We start from the raw sequence: 18922 nt of genomic DNA on the forward strand, positions 1-18922 counted from the left end.
GTCTCCTCTGACCTGACGAAGTCGACATCTGTATCTAGGAAACAGAGCATCAAGGAAACAGGCGATTAGAAGTTGGACGAGATGTGATATGCTGGCTGTCAGTGTGAAACCAGTTTAATCAGGAGTCATTCAATTAGAGCTGACAAGCTCTTCCCTCGTTAGTGCCTCTGGAACTGTGAGCCACAGAGCTGAACAGAAAGCTCCCCATTTCAACAAAATCACTTTTAAACGTGGCAAAGAATGAGGGGAGGGGCAATCTATTAAAATTGCCACTGCACATTGAGATGGAGGGAATGAATTTACTGAGTGGGTTTCTTTTAATGAAGTTGAATGGCTGTAATCAACTCTTTGGTGGTAGCTGCTGAGGGAAACCTGTGGTTTTGAAAATGGAGTAAAAAGCATTTTCAGTCAAATGTCAATTACAGCAATAACTGACTACTGTTGGGAAAATGAGATTCAAATGTTATCATTAGCAAAGTCAAGATTTTAAATAGAAATGTGGTGGTTGCCTCTGTAACAAAACAAAACAAAATCCTACAGTACAGCACCACTAACAAAACAATTTCAATGACTAATCTGTGATCATGATCTGCTTTTGTTCATCATTCATTTATTAGCAGCGCCTTGAGCTCTGCCCTCGTTGTATCATGAAGCATGGCACTTTGGTGGCTGCACAAATACCTAAACCTGTCGTCAACATCAACGAGAGAAAAATGGACAATACTGTTTGCACAGTGTGATTAATTCTTCTTTTATGCTAAAGATGAGTCACTCTGAACGTGTCAGCCATCTGTCCATCCCATTATCTTGCCACTTATCCTTTATGGGGTGGCTTGATTTCAGAGGTGACAGGCCTCGAGCTCAGCCTGGTTCACAATAGGACTGATGAGATGATCCTATTGTATGTTATTTGCTATTGTAACTCTTTTTTTTTTTTGCACTTATAAAATATTGGCAGCTGATGTTGAGTCTTTGAAAACAGTAAGAGAGAGGCAGATGTTAACTAAACTGGTGTGTTCATGGTCCGTCTCTTACCGCTGTAAAAGAACTATAATATATTTCAACTCTCTTCTCCTCAAAGCTAATAGACAATTTTATTCAAAGGCTCAAAGCTTTTTATTCAGGTATTAAGATGAATAAGAATTTATGTCTGTAACATTGAAATGTGTACAATGAGTCTTTTCCAACTTTAAAAGTTTGTCTGTGTCTGAGTGAGTTGAGCTCAACTGAGGAAAACTCCCAGTGGCTATCTTGATTACAGAGCCAGTCCACATGTAAACCCCAATAGTGTTGCCTGAAATTACTCACTCATTTTTTAATGATGCATTGTGGCAGGGCCGGTCCAAGGATTTTGGTGGCTCCAAAAAAGATTTTGTCTGTGGCCCCAAAAACACTCCAAGCGCAAACAACAAATCTCACACTGATCATGTGTGCCCCCCCCCCCCCCCCCCCCCATCACAAAATAACAAACTCAGTTTACTATATGGTGGAGTATATACAGTAGGGAGTAGTAAGTGATGTGGGTCATCAACACAACGAGTGCATCACACTCATAGGGATGAGAAAGTCATCATCGTCTTCATCTTTACTCGTGTGCTTTCATGGATTCAGGTCAGATTTCCCTCTGGGGCTAATGGACACTTATTGCTACAATATGTGTGTGTGTGTACATTTGGGTATCTTTGCACATGTACATGCATGTTCAGTGTGTGTGTGTGTGTGATGCTGGGCCATATCTCTGAGAGCTGATTTGACTGCATGGTTACCTATGGCAATTAAACCTATAAATCTAAGCTGTCAGTGTGTTGGCTCAACACCAAAGACACACACACACACAGAGAGAGAGAGAGAGAGAGAGAGAGAGAGAGAGAGAGAGAGAGAGAGAGAGAGAGAGAGAGAGAGAGAGAGAGAGAGAGAGAGAAATACGTCCCAAGGTCTGCAAATAGGCTTTCCACCCCCTCACTCATTTAGGGAAATACTTAATTAGATGGGATTTATGTCTCCCAGAAAATGTACACTTTACTTTTAACTTCAACACTCTATCTTCATCTCCTTGCTTCTCTCACACTTAAATCCATCTCAGGGATCTCAGAGGACAGAAGGCCATGTGTGTTTAAGGTAACATTTTCCCATACAGCTATCAATGAATGTTTATATTACTATTATCATTGTTATTATATGGTTTAATTTCACTGAGTTATTCTGATAATTTGCATTTCTCTTGTTTCCTTTATTTGATAAGAAGCTCCATAATGACGCACGTTTGGAAAATACTTGTTGCTTGTGGTTAACTTCTTTATTTTGAATGCAAAAATCGGTGCCTTTTATTTGATGTGCTGATCAATGACAAGATATGTTTGTGGTTTAAAAAACCAAAAACTATTTCGGTGTAGTTTTACATTTCTAGTTTCTGTTGCGCTGGAGCTCTGACAACAACAAATTGGTGAGCTCTGATCCTAGCTTCTGATTGGCTGACTGTTTTCTGAGAGATCCAATAAAAATAGAGCAAATTTCAGATAAAAACACCCAACTTCAACACAGCCTGTGCATTTTTCTGTGGACTGAGCTCTCTGATATCTTCACAGCTCTAATTCGACATCTAGACCTGCTTTATAATCATAAAAAAAAAAATCTCACTCTTTACAATATGGGATCCTTAAAAAAGTCATGACGATAACTCACCTTCAAGAGAGACATATGACCAAGAACAACAGGGTCACTGGGTCAAACAGATTTTAATCCATATTTTAGAGACATTAAATATTTAAAAACAATGGAACTGCATCACAACTTCAGATCATCACATAGAACAACTTCATTATAAAAAGAACCATATAAAAGGCCAAAAGATAGCACTGATAGAAACAGAAGTAACAGCTGAAGTTGTGCAACACATTTAAAAATACAATGCAATCCATGTTTGGACAGATGTGTCCTCAGATGTCACTTTGTAGAAATCTTTACACTGTTGCCTTTAGCCAGTGGTGTACATCAGATTTGTTGGGCTGGATCAGAGGCACTGTGTTGCTGCCAATGTCTGGCTCTTCATGCGCAAATTTCGCCATAGTGGGACACCCAACACTTTAGAGGGGCTGTCTATTTTAACATCAATAAACTCCACATGATTCTGTTGTGTATATACATGAGCCAAAATAGAGCATCATTAATAATACTGTCTGGTGTGTTGCACAAATAAAGCTTAAGGGAAGTGCAGACAGGTCATACTGTAATGTGGCTTGGTTTATGATTAAACACCACTGATGGTGAACAAGTGCTTTTAAAGCACGCTACATGTTGCACCATTAAAGATGAGTCAGAGTTGTGTATTGGACTGTCCTTGGTTAAGGTCACATCACCACTCAGACCTTTTTTTTCTTTTTTCTTCTTGAATCGCCTCATGATTTGTCTCTTAGGAGGGAAACAAAATAACATTCATGAATAAATGAGGTATGGGATCAGGAAGCTTTCAAAACCTCAAAGGGAAAATGCTGCTTTATTTAAAGTTTCCTTCAGTGTAAAACTGAAAAGAAACTGGACGTTTACTGACAAATAAACTATTTTATTGACTTACTGATTAGATGTTGATTAGTAGCAATTTCACATCTGTATCGCCAGCTTGTTGTGTTGGATATTATTTCCTAAACACATGAACTTTATATCAAAATAACATAGCTAAACAAAGGGGAGGCATTATGCTTTATTATCTGTTTTCTTACTGGGACATGGAAGGTCTGAGTGTATGAAATACAAAACTAGAGCCGGGGGATGTTTAGCCTGGCTTAGCATAGGTTCAGGGGAGAAGATCTAACCCCATAGTTCACTAAATAACACTTTTTCATCTGAAAATGGTAATTTGTGGTTTTAGGGAAAATTAGATTTTGGATGTAAGAATTATTTCTTTTGGTTATGTGGATGAAAGTATGATACTTTGTGGAGCTTCAGAGGTAATATGTGTATTTTTGAATTTTGGTATTTATTTGCTCCTCTGTCTGTCTTTATGCTAAGCAAGGCTAATTGGCACCTGCTTCTAGCTCTGTACTTAACACACATATGTGAAAAGGACAAAATGTATTCCTGTAATGACAGTGCATTGCACAGTGGCTCTGGAACTTATTTGCCTAAGTTGTGTGTCTGTTACAGCTAAAGACATGGATTAGTTGTTTTACCCAGGAATAATTTGAAAGTAATTAATTACCAGTAATTAGGCATCAATTAGGAAACATGATACAACATGTCAGCAGTTGTTTTCTTGAACTGACCAGTGCAAGAGTATATTAATGTCTATTTCTAGTGATCTCAACAAATAATTTGACCACTAAATTGCTTCAATTGCTTGTTTCCAACACTGTTGCAAGGCTCCCACAGTACAACTGAGGACAATTAAATGGGAGCAAACCAAAATAAAAGCAGCTCTCTGGTTGAATACAGGGATTTCAGAAGAAAAAAAAAAGTCCTATTATGCTATAAATAATTCTAGTTCATTTATTACATGAGGCAGTTTTGGCAGTTTCCTAAGGTATCTGTGATTTTGTGAGATGCAAACATAATAGAGACACTCATCACTCCTGGAGAGATTATCAATGTATTATCGGCTTGTTACCATCTGTCTTCAAAGACTTAATCAGTATTGTGATGGCAACAGCAGTGACGCTGATTCTCTGCTGTCTTTGATAAACAAGTTGACAACTGTGATAATGTAACAAGAGCTAATAGGATATTTAATAAGATGTCAGCAGAATAAAAGGCCATGCTGAGGCAGTCTGTCTCTAAAATGTTTCAGAATATACTGACATATTGACATTGCATATAAATGAAGTGTTGCATGAATTCAACATTTACCATAGCCATCATGTGACATGTAGCATAGTGAGATGTTTCCCATGGTGTCACCAATGCAATGTTTTCGACTTTGTACAGCATATTATTGTATAATCATGTATATTGTACCGCTGCATAAAAATAAGGACCATTGTCTGAAATCAACAATAACCATATATTAACATCACTGTTTCACCATAAAACAAAACAACATCAAACATCATTGAAATGGACTGAGCAACACTTTGGATCAACTACGGACTTTTAAAGAGTGAGGTCTGACAGAAACAGATTGTGGGTTCTGTTTGTTGGCTGTAGGAGAACTTCATTGGCTCATAGGGACTAATTTGGCTTCATGACCTCAAATGAAAAAAAAAGGAAAGAAAAAAGGAAGAAAAAACTTTAAAAGGCATTTTTATCAAACATGTTCAGGCTTTCAGAGGAAGAACCATTTCAGAGTCCATTTAATTAAGGAACAGGTTCAGATTTTTGGAATAACATCCTTCGTTACTTTCTTGCCGAGCATTGGCACACTCAATGTCTCTGTGATAATTATGAAGCTACAACCAGTGGGTGGTTAACTTAGCTTAGCACAAAAACAGAAAGGATCCACTCACCTTCGCCCCTACAGCTGCACGCATCAAACATGTTACACAATGTTCAAGTAGCAGCCAGACAGGGGGCTGAGCTCCCCAGGAGCAACTATGTTTTGAGTTTGAGAATTAAGTTAATACGTCTAATAATTCATAGTTGTGAAAGTTCACTAACGTTAAATTTAATGCTCTTCTTTGCTGTGGTCAGTGACTGTTTGCATATGCATGTTAACTGTTTAACAGTCAATGTAGCAGCTATGTATGCAACATATTCCTTGAAAAAGACCATAATGTGTTATTGAAACAGCGTTAGATGTGCCATGTTGATGGACTTTACTTTCAGAGTGGCTGGCTGGTTCCTACCTGTATCCAGTCTTTATGCTAAGCTAAGATAACCAGCTACTGGTTCTAGCTTCATGTTAAGGATAACGAAACTCTTACAGGAAGAAATAAATATCAATCTGTCCCTTGAAGGATTTAAGTACCATTACATTATTGGATGTTAAAACCTCCATCAGACTGATATCTTAAGTGTTGTGCATTGAAAGCGGCTCTGTACTTTAAGGTGATGTAGAACATTCACACTGTAAAAGACTTTGTGACAGGAAATACATCGTTTTTGTTTCGTTTTTTTCTTTTTCAAAATGGACACAAGTAGTTCTTGGTCTGAAGCTATCATTTATTGCATGCGATGGTTTTAATTTTTCAGGCATTTCAGACAAACCCATACTTTCAAATCATCAAAAGAAAGAAAGAAAGAAAAAAAACATCAACTGATGCAAATTTGACACGTTAAATCACACATTTTTCTTAAAGCCAAACCCTGGTGTCGTCATAAACGCCAGTAAAAAGCTTATGGAAACATTTGATTTTACGAAAAACAATCTCATATTTATACCAATATGGTATGGAAAATCATTTAGAGTCATTCTTTGTTCTTAAATAAATAGAGCAATTCCCACTGGACACAAATAGAGGCACTTGAGTTTCTTTTTTTTTGTCAAAGTGAAAATTACTTTTCACATCCGCATTGTCTTCCATACACATTCAGCGATGGTCAAATGATCCAAAACTTAAAAACTCATGCTTGATGAGCTGGATTTACAGAGACCATGAAATAACAAAAAATCCAGATTTTAAGGCTTTATAGCCCACACAAAACAGGAGAGAAACCACATGGAAACAGTGTCATCTCTTTTTGATTTCATGTGCCACAAAGAGTTAAAAATCAGATTATATTTGGTGCTGTGTAAATGCAGCCATAGTCTGCGCATGGACACGCACGCACACACACACTCATGTGCATTCACACACTCACTCTCACTCTCACACATACATATATATATAGATACCCTTTTTTCTTGTTTCACTTCCTCATCCACTCACATTGAATCATTCACGAGACACTAAAAAACAAAAACAAACACTATTTTCAGGAGTCACAGTCTGTACATTATGGTACACAAACAACATTATTGTCCAGTCAGGTCATGATTTAATCAGACCTGACAATTAGCTGTACACGTATACACACTAACAACACAACACGACAAATGTCGGGAAACGACTACAGGATATCCAGCAGATGATTTGATCTCATTAAGTGCTGTACAAAGTCGCAGATTTTTTGACATCAGGGCAGAAAAGCTGCTGTGACATTTCCACCCTGTTTACTTGATTTCCACATGGGTGGGAGCTCAATTAGAGCCAAATCATACTGAATCTTGTAGTTTTTCCCCCTGTAAGTGTTTGACACCTTAGTGGGTGGGTTACTATGGGAACTAGAGCTGAGTGGGATTTCACAAAAGCCCATATCTGGTAAGAGAAGAACCAGACAAATGCTTTATTTGATGGAAAAAAGCCCTCATTTATAGTACCGGTGAATTGAATGCCTGTTCTGCTGCGCTATTAACTCCCTGCTGCAACTTGACCAGGTCTTGTAATCCTCAGTCTGGCTAGACACATCTTCATGTTGAGGCTATCTTGACTGGTTTGCACTGACAGGATCTGAGCGTCAGCTAAAACAAACAACTGGTGCAAAAACCATCAACGAAACATCCTGCTAAGCATAACTGTGCTCATAGATGTATTTAAAAAATGCTAACACTTAAAAATGTTAGTGTCACTGTCCTGAACCAGAGGACTATAGGTACCAAGTCTCAATATTGATTTAATTTAAAATTTCAGACTTTTTCTTTAATTTAAAAAATCTTCTTGTATATTTTGATATACCTTTTGGCTCTTTAGTTTAAAAAAAAAAAACATTATTGCAGAGAAACTTTTAATATCATTTTGATAATGGTACTGGGCTGCACAATATTATGTTCTGATTATATGGACAGATATTGCGTGATATGTGATTTCACTGTAAATGTTAATTTTGCTATATTTTCACTTAAAAAAATATAAAATTGATGATGTAATTTCTGCTGGGTCTTGTACCAAACACGCATGAGCCTTTATGATTTGTTGTTCAGGACATCTCTGTAACATTTATAGTGCAAACAATGCAAACATTGTCATGGCACATGGTTATATTGCACTTGCTTATATTGTTATTTTGATTATATTGCAATTAACTGAGCAGCCCTTGTGCCAATACTCAGGTACCATATCAATATAGTATAGAAAATGTTCACACAGTTACTAGACCTATTAATACTCAGGTGAGAGCAAGTAAATAAACTAAAAGATAATTTAGAATTTGCAGATTCAAACCTTAAAAGTTGAATTTCTAGTTGTTTTGGTGACACCTGTAGTTACTGGTGGCAACAGTTAAACTCGTCGTTTCAGTTTGAAATGTCATTTCTTTCAGTTAAAGGAAATCAGCTTTTAGCAGCTACTCTATCAGCAATACAACAGAAGAAGACTCACAACTGATGTATCTGTTTAAATCGCAAATACAATTTCTTTCTTGTTTTTTATCACTGTAGCTGCATTTGTACTGATGCAAATATGTTTATCCTTCAAAATGCCAAAGACCAGCTGTTCTGGATTATCACTCCAGGATTACATCATTACATTTCTTGTCAATGCCTGTGCATGTGTTTGCCATTTGAATCCAGACTCTTTCACACACTATATAAAAAGATTAAATAATAATTAACTAAAAAGAGTCAGATGTGATGAATATCTCCAAGATTTGTTTACTTAAGATGATCACTTTGACTATAATTAAGTTGCTTAAGTACAACAGGGATATACAATGGAGGTGGTTCATAGTGGAGGACCCATCTCTTAAGACTGATGATGGACTGACAAAGAAGCAGGGGACTAACTTTAGCCTCCATTAATTCAGCTGCAGTGGCTGAACCTGAGCCCAGCGTGGTCCTTATCTAGTGGACCGGACCAGTACTTTCCACTTGGATCGATATCAGCCAGAGGCTTTAATTGTGGATCCAATCACAGACACATTTCTGGGCCACTACTGGAGGAGATGAGCCTCTGTTGAGTGCATTTCCTCCCCTTCCTTAATAACATCAGCCTCTCACATATCTGTTTTTGTTTTTAATGGACCTGTCTTAGTAAAAGCACTTTTTGTAACATCTACTGTTCCTTCAGGAATTTAAGCTACCTGCTCTGATTCATTAGTTTTACCAAAAAAACAGAATCAGACTTTATAATATGCTAATTTGTATTCTGTGATTCACAGTTAAAACTCTCTAACTTAGTTACTGTTCAGTCCAAACTGCAGGTGAATTGCAGCCCCATTAATCTCCCCAGTCTGCATTATCCTTGGATGTTTGGTGTCATTTGAAGGATCCCAGTGGGAACTGAAGCATCGTCTTGAGTCTCATCTTACTTGTTTTTCCCAGTTCTAGCTCCCAGGCCCATTTCTTTTCATTTCTTTATTTCTTTATTTTGTTAGATTATGTCTCATGTCCCATCTCTACAACAGGTGAGCCTCTATGCGGAGCCAGTGCAGTCCCTGCCTGATGTATCGGACCAGCTCAGTCATGCTGCTCTGCTGACTCAGCGGCTCCATCACAGAGTCCAGCTCCTGGAAGAAATCTACAGGAGGGTGAGGAGGAGACACAGTTACTGAGGCAGACTGGATCTGCTGCTGCTGAAGAAATAAAACACAGCAATCACACCAAGCATCACAAGGCATTATTCATAACTGGACACAACCAAAGCACTCTCCACGATCATACCTGTCTTTAAGTGAGCGGTAGTTTAGTCTATAATAATACTAATCGTACCTTGGCTATCAGTGGCCAGTCTGTCAGCCGTCTCCCAGTGTTCATAGCTCCGCAGGATGTTGTTGGTGATGTTAACGTGACTGGCAGCCATGTGGTGAATCCGTTGGGGAATAGCCACGCTGCCTAACGAGCCTGCGGCACCTCCGGATCCTCCTCCTACTCCTCCGGCTCCTCCGCCTCCTCCATTGCTGGCTGGGGAGGGGCTGAGTGAGAGGGGAGATGGAGTCCCATTGACCCTGAGACACAGAGAGAGGCAGTGAGGTCGAGGCACCTTACAGGAACTCAAGAGGGAGGTTCTGTATCTGGACTAAACATACAAAGAAGAAATTGTGCACTATTATCTGTCACCCTGGTGCTTAGTGTAATTACATATTTTACAAACACAATAACAGATGTGTCTGCTGAAAACCATCTTCATTTGAAAAAAGCCGCCAGCTTCTGAAGTCTACTACAGCTTTTTTTTTTTTTTTTTTTTTTTACTACAGCTTTTTTGATATTTCAGTTTTCTCTGTGTTTAATTGTCGAGCTGCTTTACAGCAGAAAAACAGACAAATTCTAACAGAACTGTAAATGGGCCAGGGTGAGTGAGAAAAGGCTCATGGGAACAAAATATCAGTGCCCTCTTCAGAGAGTGCTGTATACCAACAAAATGTTGATATGGTATTTGTGACAGGATGCAACAAGTTTAATTGAAAATGTGGTGCTAAAGCTGTAGGTAATGATATGTTAGCCTCCAGGGGCAGTGGAACAAGCGTATTATAACTTTATAAAGTTTATTGTGCAAAATGATGCAATTCTGTATGTTCAGCAGCCATGTGTCTTGGGGTTAAACCTAATTTATTTATTGATTGGTTTTACTCGCATAACTCTGTGGATACGCAGGTAGGTAGCATGCTAATGATCTTTTTCTCCGCTTACGCACAAATATTTCCAGCATGACTTGAAACACATTTTTCTTGTTAAATTAGAGTTATTTTTTTCTACAGTGCAACACTTTTGCATCGTGGGTTAGATGGTTACCGTATGGTTGGAAAGGTCATGTCAACGCACACAATTAATTAGCCGTGATGAGATTAAATGCTGTAACATGGGCTCCAGTTACGGAGCACATGTATTTAATATTGAGTACAAGCCTGTAATGGTTAAGCGCGAGTCTGAGTACAAGATCAAGTCAATGCTTGAAGAGTCCAAGTCGAGTCACGAGTCTCGATCATCGTGGCTCGAGTCAGACTCTTGGACTTGAGCAATGCATTTCACCTGAAAGACTCTAAAACTAGAGAGGCAGTGGAAACCCACAGTTAGTGTTTTCTATATAGCTTTCTCTAGTCACCTGTGGAGTGACACCTTTCACATTATCCAGAGAGCAGCTTTAAATTAGTGATAGAGCTAAAAACACCACATGTTACAGAGACAGATGCTATCGTTTGTTTTTATCTTTGAATGGTATGTATTATAATCTACTGAATTAACAATGCTCAGTATGCTGATGTTAATGTTGCATGTTTAATTATAGTGGACACCTCTCTGACAAAATAATAGTGCTATGTTTTGGCTTTTACCTTGCAGGGAGCTATAGCAAACACAACAAAAGAGTTACCATTCATGGCCTGAAGGCAATATAAAGTGTTGAGTGTGAGAGTGTGTGTAGCAGCTCTGATATTCACTGTGTAGTGTCATTAGTCATGCCAGTACAAACTGCTCCCCCTGCTTTGCACAGCTGGGTGTGTTGCTCTGGCAGTGATGTAACGTCTGTGATGTGGCCTTGACCCTCGCTGACCCAACGACTTGTGCCTTATTCAGTGCTGCGCCGCGCACACACACAAATGCACACACACACACACACACAGACATGCACACACAGCCTAGGAGACACACTCGGAGCTTCAGTCCTGCTGTTGTGCAGCGTCAGAGCTGTCCAAACTCATTAGCTTCACATCCACAGCTCCTCCACACCTCTCCTCCTCCATCTATCATCACTCCCTCCATCACTCCTTCTCACCCTGTACTCAGCAGCCCCTCCAGTGTTCCTCCTCCTCACATCTACAACAAATCAATCCTTTTATTTGCTTCCTGAGGGGTTTGTTTGAGCAAGTGGCTGTCAGGGGCCGCATGGTATTTTGCAGCAGAGCTCCAGTGAATTATAAATTCTCAATTATCTGTGTGAATGAAGGGGGTTGATACGATGTGCGCGTGTGTGTCTGTGTGTGTGTGCGTGTGTGTGTGTGTGTGTGTGTGTGTGTGTGTGTGTGCGTGTGTGTACACTTACTTCCCATTAGTCCTCCAAGGAGAAGGTGCTTGGTGGGAACTCTTGGCTGAATTCTGGGTCACAAAAAGAAATTTTTATCACAATAATTTCATGGGCTTCAGTAACACAGGAGACTGAGGATAGAGAAACGATGACACACCAGAAATCATTGTTTACGTAGTTTGGAATTATCATTATTGATGTTGTTTAGTGAGACCATGGATATACCATTTTTACACTTCCGAATACTTTAAAGCTGAATGATGAGATCATTACAGAAAAGAAAAGTATGTTAGATTCCTTAAACCAGCATTTTATATCTTCTGGTTTGTTGTTTGAGCAGGAAATGAAACAAGATATGAGTCAAGTGGATTACTCTCTGTCTGGTGAAAATGTACTTTGTGATTTTGATCTTGCTCTCATTACTAAAGAGGAGGTATACAATGCTCTCATTAAGTTAAATACCAAGAAATCCTCTGGTCCTGATGGGTTAGACCCATACTTCTTGAAAATTGCTGCTGAACATATTGCAGAACCTTTGACATATATTTTCAACTTGACTATAGAAACAGGAATAATTCCTAGTGTCTGGAAGTCAGCATATGTCACTCCTTTATTGAAGGGTGGTGACCGATCAAATCCTAATAATTATAGGCCGATATCAAAACTGTCTGCTTTAGCCAAAGTTTTAGAAGGGCTTATAAGTGACCAGTTGAAAGATTTTCTGACAACAAATAGCATTTTAAATGAACTGCAGTCTGGTTTCAGAAAAAAGCACAGTACTGTCACTGCCACTATGAAAGTCTTAAACGATCTCATAAGTGCTATTGATTCTAAAGAATACTGTGCTGCATTGTTTTTAGATCTGTCAAAGGCTTTTGACACAGTTGACCACTTGGTCCTGTGCCAGAGACTGCGAGATATTGGAATGTCTTCAAAAGCTGTCATGTGGTTTGGAAACTACTTGAGCGGCAGAACACAAAGTGTTCAGGTTGATGGTGTATCCTCCAAACCTTTGTTGACTCAAAATGGTGTCCCCCAGGGGTCCATATTGGGTCCCATTCTATTTACTATTTATATAAATGTCTTGTGTCAAAATGTAAATGATGCCAAATTTCACTTTTATGCAGATGACACTATTTTGTACTGTTCTGCTTCATCATTAACAAGTGCCATACAAAAGCTACAATCTGCTTTTAATGTCGTTCAGAGTAATCTTAATCAATTAAGACTTGTGCTCAATTCTGACAAAACTAAATTGATGTGCTTTTCAAAATCAGGGAAGACAGATGATGCTTGTCAGATTGTTATACAAAATGAAAAAGTGATTGAACGAGTTTCAGTCTACAAGTACTTGGGATTTTACTTGGATGAAAATCTGTCTTTTAAATATCATATTGAGTGTCTTACAAAGAAACTCAGGGTTAAACTTGGTTTCTATTATAGAAACAAAAGTTGTTTCTCCTTTAATGCGAGAAAAAGACTGATTCAGGCAACTTTTGTATCAATACTTGACTATGGTGATATCTTATACATGCATGCAAATCTCTCCTCTCTGAAAATGCTGGATTCGGTGTATCATGCAGCATTAAGATTTGTAACAGATTTAGGTTTTCGTACTCATCACTGTAGTCTTTATGAGAGTGTTGGTTGGTCTTCTTTGTACAATCGTAGATGGGAACACTGGTATTGTTTCCTTTATAAGGCCGTCCTGTGTGACTTGCCTCCTTATTTGTGTTCTCTCTTGGTTCCTAAAGTCAACACCAGAAGCTGTCGTCTCAGGCACGATAGATTGATAATGTATACTATTCCTCGTACACGGACTGTCTTTGGGGAAAGTGCCTTCAAAGCATTTGCACCCTCGTCCTGGTATAAATTACAGAGTCATCTTAAATTGGATTATCTCCCAAGTATGGAAGATTTTAAAGCTAGGATCAAGGACTATTTAACTACTGAATGCACATGTTCTCTCACCGAACGCAGCTGGTGATTATAATGTATTGATGCGATTTGCTGTTATTGTTTTAGCTGTTTTTATGTTTGTTTTGTTGATGTTTAAATGTGGATGTACTGTGCTGCTTTCTTGGCCAGGACCCCCTTGCAAAAGAGATTCTGAATCTCAATGGGATTATTCCTGGTTAAATAAAGGTTAAATAAAAAAAAATAAAAAAAAAAAAATAAAAAAAAAATAAAAAAAATACATCTCACCCTACATGCAGCTACAGCAAGAGATCATGAAGGACATAAAATATGACTCTAGTGTGAATAAATAAATATAGAGATACATATTAAATTCCTAAATAAATTAAAAAGTAAATGCAGAATAAATTCAATCATTAATTTTCTATCCTTGTTTTTTTCTACAGTAAGTGAGGACTTTTACATCTGCCTCCTGAGTCGTGCTCTCTGTTCACCTGAGTTACATTTACATATAATAACTTATATTAATATTCATATTTTCATTCTATTCCACAAACACATTCATTTTGAATTGAAGTGCTTCATCTTGACACTGGCATGACAAACTATTATAGACAAAAGCATGTATGAGTAAAACATTAATGCTAATATAATGGCAGCCACAGTGTTTAAAGGATGTAATGTTACTGGGTGATGAGCATTTAAAATCCACTTTAATGTGCCATGTGTAAATGTATGTTACAGTCTGCTATTGTGCCCTTTTTCTTTTCACGGCGCACAGTTCATTTCCAGTCGCTTCTTCTCTTTCCGTCAACACTTACTGTACTCTATGTACACAGGCTGCGCACACATACACAGCTAAACCCCCAGTCAGTCGCTTCCCAGAAATCCAATCCCATCAATGCAAATGTGGCACTGTGATAATGACATCCTCAGTAATTAATTAAACTAAACATAATTAATCAAAACAAGCACATTAAACCCTAACAATCCACTGTGATGATTGATGGAGCTAATTAATACATTAATATCAAAGAGAAAGAATGGATTTTAATAACGTCATGCAAAATTAATGCACAGGCACCATGAAAATGAATATGAAATGTATTCGAGGGTTGTAATTGGCTTTGCGTGTTTTTCAACCACAGAGGGAGAAAATGAGAGAGGAAGGAAATGAAGTCCATGTCCGTGCGAGTGTGTGTGTGTGCGTGTATGTGTGTGCGCGCTACCTTGAAGTACTCCATGAGCGACCGTGAGTACTTGACAGCGTGGTCTTTCTTCAGATGGAACATCCTCAGATACAGCAGAGACAGACAGCGGTTACTATGGAAACAAAACCATTAGACGGCAGATGAATCCTCTGTACAAATTCCCTTTAAAGTTCCTTTCTCAATATTATTTTCATGTCATCCACACAAAATGCACCTGGACTTCAAACACACGCCGCAAGTCCTGGCGGATTAGGAAGAACTTCAGTGAGGTAAAGGTTGTGAGAAATGTGTGATATCGCAAAATGAAAGCACAAAAACACACATTTTCTAATTCACTGTTAAAAATCTTGAGATTGCAAGTGTTTTCCCACGGAGAACTGCTTCTAATAATAGATTGTTTTTTATGTGGCATGAATGGGTGATTGAAGAGAATTTGCATAGCATTCACCATTAGGTATGAATGAAAGCTGCAAGTAATCCAGACCCTCAAGTCTCCACAGGATAAAAACACATCTTTGACTTGTGCATAATGACTGTATCTAATGAATTCAGATCGCTGCCTCAATGTCTTCACTGGCCACTGTCAGGTCATCGCACTTCACCTTCTGTAAGCCTATAATAACAATGTCTGCCACATCCTCTTAACCTGAGATCCAGGTCATTCCCTCGATACGCATTCTCCGTTTCAGGTGTTGCTTTCTTTCTTTTTCTTCCTTGGTCGGGCTGTGACTGAATCTTATATCTTGTACATCGATCAGCTGTAACCGTATAGCCTGTGTTGCTATATTGCTTGGGCGGTCCATCTCCTATGGTTTTATGGCACTTGCTTGTGACTTTGTCTTCTGTGGTCTCTATATGTTGTTTTTGTAAAGCACTTTGTAAACTTGTGTTTTTAAAGGTGCTATATACCTAAATAAAGTTATCACAAAATAAAGTTATTATCACTGGTGACTGACTTTGTTGTTGTGGCTCATTATTTGATTTGATTATTCAATTATATTCCAGGTAGTAATATGAAAAGCAAAGTTTAAAAATAAATATTCTGAGGCCAAGAGTGTTTCTCCTCGCATTTCCCCCTGACATTAAATCTGACAGTGAGGAGGAGACAGTATCTAGACCACTATGTACACAAGGGAATTAAAGTTTACAGACTGTATATAATAAAATATATGTATATATATCTACAGTGACAGTAGGGAGCTGACAGGAAAGGAGAGGGGAGGGAGAAGGTATGACATGTAATAAAGCTCCTGTGCAGGATGTTACATGGTCAACATTGAACATCCCCAAACCAACAGCAAGATAATAGATAATGTGGGTAATTAAATACAAAGTGCACAATAAGAGTATCAACATGAGGATAGTGTTGTACACACACACACACACACACACACACACACACACATATAAAGAAAGAGAGACTCATACCACAACACGGCTAGTTTCTTCTCAGCGACAGTAGCTGAATGGCTGGCGAAGTTCTTCAGCCTCATGGCGTACCTGCGAGAGACGCTCATTACTCATCTGCTGACGTTTCCGATGATTTATGGCTCACACATAAACACACTTTATTTCCCTTACGCTCGTGAATACATGTATATACTCAAGGTTCGTTTTAATTAGGAAGTGAAGGTTAAGATAAGTGAAGGAGCCGCTGCTCTTTCTGAGCATAAAGAATATAAGAGCGACAGGCCAGTTAGTAATTAATTCCTTCAGCTTGTTGACAGCCAGCATCAACCCTGCTGACGTGCCCCCAGGCAAGGCAAAGCAAGTTGGCTTTATGTGACTCTGTGGAGGGATACATTTCTTCCTTGGTTATTTATTAGGCCTTCCAAAATAAATGCTGAGGGGACGTGTTTGGCTTATCTGAATCAACCATCAATCTAACCACCTCTGTAAAACTCTTCCTCTCCTACTCTCCTCATCCCCCGTCACAGCTAAAATAGAAAAAAAAAAAAAAAAACCCTGACACGCTGGAGGAAAACGACCGCCTCGACCGCTAAGATTTAACTGTGCAACTTAATTAACACCTCAACATTTAAATTAGATTTGCTTTCAGAAACAAACCGTCTCAGTTTGACAGTGTTTGGCAGCTTCTTGTTAACAACGTGAAATCACGAGAGACAATCGACATCCTTCACCGCCGTCATTTTCACAGTATCATGTAAAGGCAAAAGCTTCTGAGTGAGTGAACATGTAACAGTGCATCTGAGTCTGTCAGAGTGATTGACGAGGAGGATCATCTAGACTCCCGACTCCCTCTCTCTCTCTTTTCTTTCTTTCTTTCTTTCTTTCTTTCTTTCTTTCTTTCTTTCTTTCTTTCTTTCTTTCTTTCTTTCTTTCTTTCTTTCTTTCTTTCTTTCTTATGTATTGATTGAATATCAAGCAGCTACATGTGTAATTCGTCACCTGAATTTCTTGATGCCAAACTGAGCAACAGCTGATTCATCGCCTCTTGTCTATGAAGTAAGTTGCTCAATAAAGAACTAATAAAAAAGTTGTGTGGTTTGTCTGTGGCCTCCTCGGTGACCTGTGACACCCTGCGACTGCTAATCAGTCAAAATGAAATTCGGCGGTGACGGGTGAATCATGGGAGAGGTGTCACACCTTCATCCTCTGTTGATGTCTGGAGAAAAAACACTTGTCTTTCCCCCCACACGGAGGTCAAGGGTCAGAGGTCAGAGACACAGATCAGCCGCTCTCTGCAGGTGGTGACAACTCAGCGTCTTGCTCAAGGACACTTCAGCAAGGATGGATGAGTGCAGCTTGAACCGCAGTCCTTCAGTTAAAAGACTCTCTCCACCTACACCACCCTGCTGACAACCTGTCTGCTTTCAGAGGTGGCAGTCATTTGTTATTCCCAGCTTGCTCTCTTTAAGTTGCACTTTGCTGAAAAGCCCTGAAAGCAGCACAGATCCTGTTCACACACTAGTTACACTGCTCTCATTAGCAGCCCTGCAGCTCTCTGAGGCTTTAGACAATAAAGGCTAAAAAAAAAAAAAAAAAAAGGGAAATGTTGGAGAGTCCAGTGGTTTCTGAACGTATCTCTGGCTTCATGCTAATTAGGGCTTTGTTTTTATTCAAACACAGTTTTGATTTGTCGTTTACTGCGGGCAGAGAGGTGACCATGTGCAACAGCGGAGCATTATTCAAGCTATTATGCTAAATCTACAACAGGTCAGTGAGGTCGGGCTGATAATAGATAATAACAGATAACAGTAACATTTACATATGAATCCTGAAACATATTTTCTAAAACAATATAATTTAGTGGCAATTACAGGAAAAATTGAGAGCCAATTATTTGGGGTTTTCGGAGAGAATGTAACAGTGTCACTTATACAGTATTAATACGGCATAATCTGCACTACAGTAAACACAGTTACATGGTGGAGTAGCATTATAGTGTTATAGTTCTTGTGTTTATTAACAACAATCAGATGTGGATGTTGGAGATGAAGACTCATGGTTTGTGACATGACCTCATCACTAGTGTAAAATTACTCCTAAATCAAAAATACCTTGAATATTCATTTAACCTCATTCTCCTATGTTGCTAAACTCTATGCTTGGTTGTAATTTAGAGCTAAGTACAGAGACATTTTCCTGTGACCTGATCTTCTTCCTGTTTAACTGAGACTTTGAGGAAAACAAACAGTGGGATCAAAAGATCAAGAGTTCATAATCTCCTTCCCATTCATTTCTCTTGATAACGTCACGCGGTCCATACGTACCTGATTAGCTCCACAGTCTCTGAGTACATGGTGTACGGTGATTTGGCCTCCAGCGGATCTCGCTCCATAGCGTTTCCACATTCTATGAAGGAGAGGGCGCCGTCCGCGTAGTTCACCGCTTTACCAAACTTGTCCATCTACAAGTAGTGAAAGCGAAAGAAGAAAGAAAGACAGATGCAGAGTGTCAGAGACAAATGTG

General features: G+C 38.8%; 1 protein-coding gene across 1 annotated transcript in view; it reads right to left on the reverse strand.

Moving 5' to 3' along the window:
* Window positions 1-8969: 8969 nt before the first annotated feature.
* Window positions 8970-18922, reverse strand: part of aff2 (AF4/FMR2 family, member 2) — a gene marked incomplete at its 5' end in the record, with an annotated part of 145302 nt that continues 135349 nt past the window's right edge. Inside the window, 6 exons of the mRNA XM_083980511.1 lie at window positions 8970-9422; window positions 9614-9849; window positions 11880-11932; window positions 15008-15101; window positions 16418-16489; window positions 18724-18860. Coding sequence (XP_083836637.1) covers window positions 9301-9422; window positions 9614-9849; window positions 11880-11932; window positions 15008-15101; window positions 16418-16489; window positions 18724-18860 — 714 coding nt within the window. The 3' untranslated portion in view covers window positions 8970-9300. The remainder of the gene's footprint in view (window positions 9423-9613; window positions 9850-11879; window positions 11933-15007; window positions 15102-16417; window positions 16490-18723; window positions 18861-18922) is intronic.

This window comes from Trachurus trachurus, assembly GCF_905171665.1.
Source record: "Trachurus trachurus genome assembly, chromosome: 10".
NCBI classification, from domain to species: domain Eukaryota; kingdom Metazoa; phylum Chordata; class Actinopteri; order Carangiformes; family Carangidae; genus Trachurus; species Trachurus trachurus.